At 57.6% G+C, this 4,725-nt stretch overlaps 3 protein-coding genes across 3 annotated transcripts; all 3 read left to right on the forward strand.

Moving 5' to 3' along the window:
- Window positions 1-13: 13 nt before the first annotated feature.
- Window positions 14-267, forward strand: SNOG_01627 (hypothetical protein; the record flags this gene model as incomplete). Its single annotated transcript, XM_001792211.1, has 2 exons — window positions 14-82; window positions 208-267. The coding sequence occupies 2 exons, from the start codon at window positions 14-16 to the stop codon at window positions 265-267; spliced, it is 129 nt and encodes a 42-aa protein (XP_001792263.1).
- A 1,238-nt stretch (window positions 268-1,505) lies between these two features.
- On the forward strand, window positions 1,506-1,976 carry SNOG_01628 (hypothetical protein; the record flags this gene model as incomplete). The annotated part of the gene is made up of 2 exons (XM_001792212.1): window positions 1,506-1,576; window positions 1,802-1,976. The coding sequence occupies 2 exons, from the start codon at window positions 1,506-1,508 to the stop codon at window positions 1,974-1,976; spliced, it is 246 nt and encodes an 81-aa protein (XP_001792264.1).
- An 802-nt stretch (window positions 1,977-2,778) lies between these two features.
- SNOG_01629 (hypothetical protein) lies at window positions 2,779-4,725 on the forward strand (the record flags this gene model as incomplete). The annotated part of the gene is made up of 1 exon (XM_001792213.1): window positions 2,779-4,725. The coding sequence occupies one exon, from the start codon at window positions 2,779-2,781 to the stop codon at window positions 4,675-4,677; it is 1,899 nt and encodes a 632-aa protein (XP_001792265.1). The 3' UTR covers window positions 4,678-4,725.

Below are 4,725 nucleotides of genomic sequence, written 5' to 3' on the forward strand. Positions count from 1 at the left end.
TGGCACGATCACGATGGCACACGTTGACGATGTGGCGAGTGGGGAGTACTCAACGACTTGCGCTGAAACATTGCAATCCATTGTAAGGAGTGCGCTGTCAGTTGGACGTGTTAACAGGCACGTAAACAAGGAGGTAAACAATGGACTACCAGCTACTCGGACGGGTATATTCATAATTCTGATGTCCACTTCTGCAGTGACGGATAGGCCCACCAGAATCCACCTGCCATTGTTTCCGCGATCGTAGATTTCTCGACGATGCCATAGGCTGCAGGGTCTGCCAAACATGTGCTGTCTCTCCGGGACTCTGCTGTCGCTCCACACCGCCATGAGGAATCCAGGAACAAGTGGGTACAGATGGCCTCGAGAGGATAAGTGTGGCCATATGTTACCTGCAGTAGTCTCCGTAGGCGTCGTCGAGGCCTGTCCAGCACGCGTGTGTGGAGGCAAAGTGTCTTTCCGCCATGCAGGCTGCTGCGGACTACTGCAAGTCCTGTTTTAGTGCGCAGACGGGACTGGGCAGCCGATAGGGGAGACAGGCTTCCAGGCTGCTTTGGGGCCGACAACAAACAACTGGAATGGACGGCAGGCGGATGCAGAGGCGAGTGCTCATTCGCCAGGCCGTCTACACCGACTTTACTTGCTCTCCACAACAGCCGTCTCAAGGTGCGACAGAGGACACGATGCTGGCGGCGATGCGATGCTGGGACGAGGGCAACTGTCGACAGCATGAGCGTTCCCCCAGATTCCGGGCCTCTGTGGTTAGCCGCTACCCACCCGACCGTACCCACGGCGGACGTCGTGGATAGAGAGGCGAGCCAGAGTTTGTCCGTCGCGCGCCAATTCCCGAAACACCTGTCATGCTGTATTGGGGCGCGACTCCCCTGAATCGCACAGGTGGTGCAGCATCGCAGCGAGCGCTGGGCGTCAATAGGTCACAGGTGGCAAGCATCGCGATAAATTGGCTGACAACGTCTCTGGGGGAGCACCTCGTGGAGGGCAGTGGAAGCTGCCGGGCGTGACCAATAGAAGCCAGGTGGCAGCTTGTCGTGCGACCGCAGAGGGCCCGGCTGACGTCTCTCTGCTGATCGCACTGGGTTCGCTGGGTTCAGCGGCTAGACTGCGTTGGCTCAAGGGCGCTCGCAGCGCCGCCATAAGCACTCGCCATTATTGTGAAGCAGCAATCGTGTTTCAGCGGGCGGGTCCTCGACGTCGACGAGGGCCTGTTCGCAAGGCGAAGGCGTCACGTCATCACGCTCGCAGCTGGCAGCTGTCTCGGCGCGACTGATCCCAAGCAACAGACAAGGCCGCCATTCTGACGCACGCAAAGTGGACAAGCAAGGCGGACAAAGGCGTCGAGTTGGAGTCAAAGGGCCGTGGAACCTGCTGGAAAGCTGGAAAGCTGGAAAGCTGGAAAGCTGGCCACGCTGCCTTTAGTGCCAATGTCCTGGTGGCTGCACTGCTGGCATCACCTGAGCAGGGGTTCGTTGTGCGCTTGCCCCGATATGGAGCCACCCCTGCCATTCCGCCATTTGCAGCAAGGCGCATTTTTGACACCGCCTTCTTGGAGCGCCTGGTGCTTTGTTGGCCAGTGTGGATGCTGCACGCTGGAAGTGGACCCGAGGGGCTCATATACTTGCGCCGCCTGCCCTCCAATACCCGCTCTCACCACCACACCAACCGTACAGATGCCCCTCGGGTGGCATACACCCACATCCTTGCCCTCCTCGTCGTTGCTTGCAAGCTCAGCGTTGCTTCCTCTTCTACCACACAACACACACACCACCTCTCTCGTCCGTAGTAATCACCGCATTCCACTCGTTCCTTCCGCAACCGCCTACGCAGCACTGAGCCGACAACAACAACACCTCTCCCTAGGCTCTTCCTCACCTCCACGCTCCACGCTCCACGCTCCACGCCCCACGCCAACTAGCCCGCACATCTACACGCTGCTGCCCGTCATCGATTTGATGTGATATAGAGTCTCTGCTGCTGGCCATCATCCGATACCCTTCCGACAGCTAGCCTCGTCATCACTGCCACCTCACATCATCTCGCCCGACCTGCATCGTACACCCCCCAGCTTCTTGGAACAGACGTTTGATGCTCTATCGATCAACCATCTATTCCAGCCAAAGCCGCCAACTCTAGCATCTCGACCGCCATCTTCCGAGTCATCGCTAGCCTCACCCCCGAGTCCGTGCACCTGACTCACTCGACAAAGCGGCATCCAGACATCGACCTCGTGTCTGCCGCCCGCGCTCCTCCACGTGTTACGACTTCCTTCCTCTTTACGCAGCGACCCTCCTCTCCCGGACGTCTACGACTCCGCACGACCTCCCTCTCGATAGCTCGTTGACCCGGGCCATCTACACGCATTTAATACCGTCCAATGAGAACCACACTCTCTTGATTGTTTCCTTGTCTTTTACCGTCGACGGACCCCTTGTGCATATCACCGACGACTTCGCGTTGCTTTCAGTACTCTCCGGCCTGGCCCATTTAACGACTTGTCTGCCTTTCCTCCTATTCCGGACCGGACTACCATAAAACATTTATTGATATCTTTCAACCTTTCGACTACCTAAAAGTCCGATAGAGCATCGCTTTAGGGTCGACGGCTGTCTTCCCATTGTTTGATTACGACCCCAGCTTCACATTTCGGCCCGTCTTTTGATTTCCGAGCGCGCTTCATCTTCACTCTCACCCAGCGACCAGCCTTCGGTAGACTTTCAGTCCTCCCCGGCCGCTACCCATCTACCACCTCAAGTCGTCTCTATGGAGTGCATGCGCAATCAGCTTTACGAAGGCGTTGTGCTCAACGGACGATACGAGACTATCTCCCCTCTCAACCATGGCTCCTTTGGCATGGTCTTCCAGGCAAAGGACTTGGTAACTGGCGACAACGTCGCCATCAAGGTCATTACCAAGCCCACCGCCGCTGTCAACTGCCCTTCGGCCTTTGCTGTCGATGAACGCTCCGAAGAGCTCGGTGTTCATCTCCGCCTCGGCTCCCACGAACACACCGTCAACCTCCTCCAGTCGTTCGAAAGCCAGAACCACGTCTACATTGTTCTAGAGTTCTGCTCCAATGGCGACCTCTACGAGGCCATCCGCCACGACCGCGGCCCCATGGAGACCGAGCACGTCCGCGACTTCATGATGCAGTTGGTCAATGCCGTTGAGTACATCCACTCCAAGGGCATCTACCACCGTGACATCAAGCCCGAGAACATTTTCCTTACTCAATCGGGCTCCATGAAGTTGGGTGACTTCGGTCTTGCCACCTCAGACCCCTGGTCGTGGGAGGTCGCCGTCGGCAGTGACCGTTACATGGCTCCAGAGCAGTACGATCCTACCCACGCCGGCTACTCCACCGCAAAGGCCGACATCTGGGCCATTGGCATCGTTCTTCTCAACGTCTTGTTCCAGCGCAACCCCTTCGCTGTCCCTTCCACGTCGGATCCTCTGTACGCAGACTTCGCTCTTGACCGCCAGAGCCTCTTTGACGTGTTCCCCAACATGTCGCAAGACACCTTTGAGGTTATCCGACACTGCTTGGCCATCGACCCTGAGAAGCGTGACCTCAACGCTGTCAAGGACGCTCTTGCTCGCGCCATCACCTTCACCACCGATGACGAGGCTCTTGACGAGTTCTGCACTGAGGAGCACGACGTTGTCCAGGTCGGCGCCAACCGTGAGCCACTCAGGACTCCCTCCATCAGCACTCCTCAACTCGATGCTGGTGGTTCGTTCCCCTGGGCGAAGGCGCTTGCCATGTCTCCACCGCAGCCAATTCGTCAGCTCTCCGCTATCCCTGACACTGAGATCTACGAGGACCATGTGTACCCTGGTTACTCTTACGCTGTGAAGCCCGATACTGCATCTGCCGTATCTTTTGTGGACTCCGGCTTGGGCTTATCTTTCAAGTCCTCTGACGTCATGGAACCGGAGTCGCTCAATGTCACGCGATCCCGGCCAATGCCGATCTCTGGCTCGCTTCCAGCCAAGCCCTTCAACGGCATGTCATCGGTCTTCGGCAAGAAGCGTGACGTCTTCTCCAAGAGCTGGAGCGACTTGTGGGACGAGGAAGACGACGACGCGCAATTCATTGCCGAGCTTGAGAACAGCTACCCACCCTTCGCTGCTGAGAAGCAGGTCCAGAAGGTGGTTTCTGAGGCTGGATCCGGTGTTTCGACCCCTCGTGGTGGTCTCGCCGAACTCAAGAACCCTGCCATGGTCAACAACAGCAGGAGCCGTTCGCCCAAGGATCGCGTTGTCGACCACGTCAGCGAGAGCACTGGTTTCGTCTTCGAGGAGCACCGTCAATCGCCTCCTCCCAAGCGTTCAGCCGCTGACAAGTGGGCTGCGCTTGGCGACCGTAGGCGCAGTCCCGCAGTGCAGGCCATGCCGCAGACCTCGTCCAAGCCCAAGTCTCCCAAGATGGCTCAATCCCTTCCCACCTCCGCCAGGAAGCGGAGCCGGACGGGAACATGGAGAAAACCAATCCACTGGGGCCCAGGCCAGCATGAGAACCAGGTCAAGACTCCAGTGAAGACTGCGGTCAAAACGCCAATCAAGACCCCGACTCATTCTGGCTGGGAACAGAATGTGGACAATTGGTACAAGAGCAAAGATTGGCGCCCACTATTTCAGTCACGTTCAGGAGAACGATGACATTGGCGACCTTGGAGTGGGTTATGGTGGAAATTTCACCATTTGTAG

Source organism: Parastagonospora nodorum (assembly GCF_000146915.1).
Source record: "Parastagonospora nodorum SN15 chromosome Unknown scaffold_2, whole genome shotgun sequence".
NCBI lineage: Eukaryota > Fungi > Ascomycota > Dothideomycetes > Pleosporales > Phaeosphaeriaceae > Parastagonospora > Parastagonospora nodorum.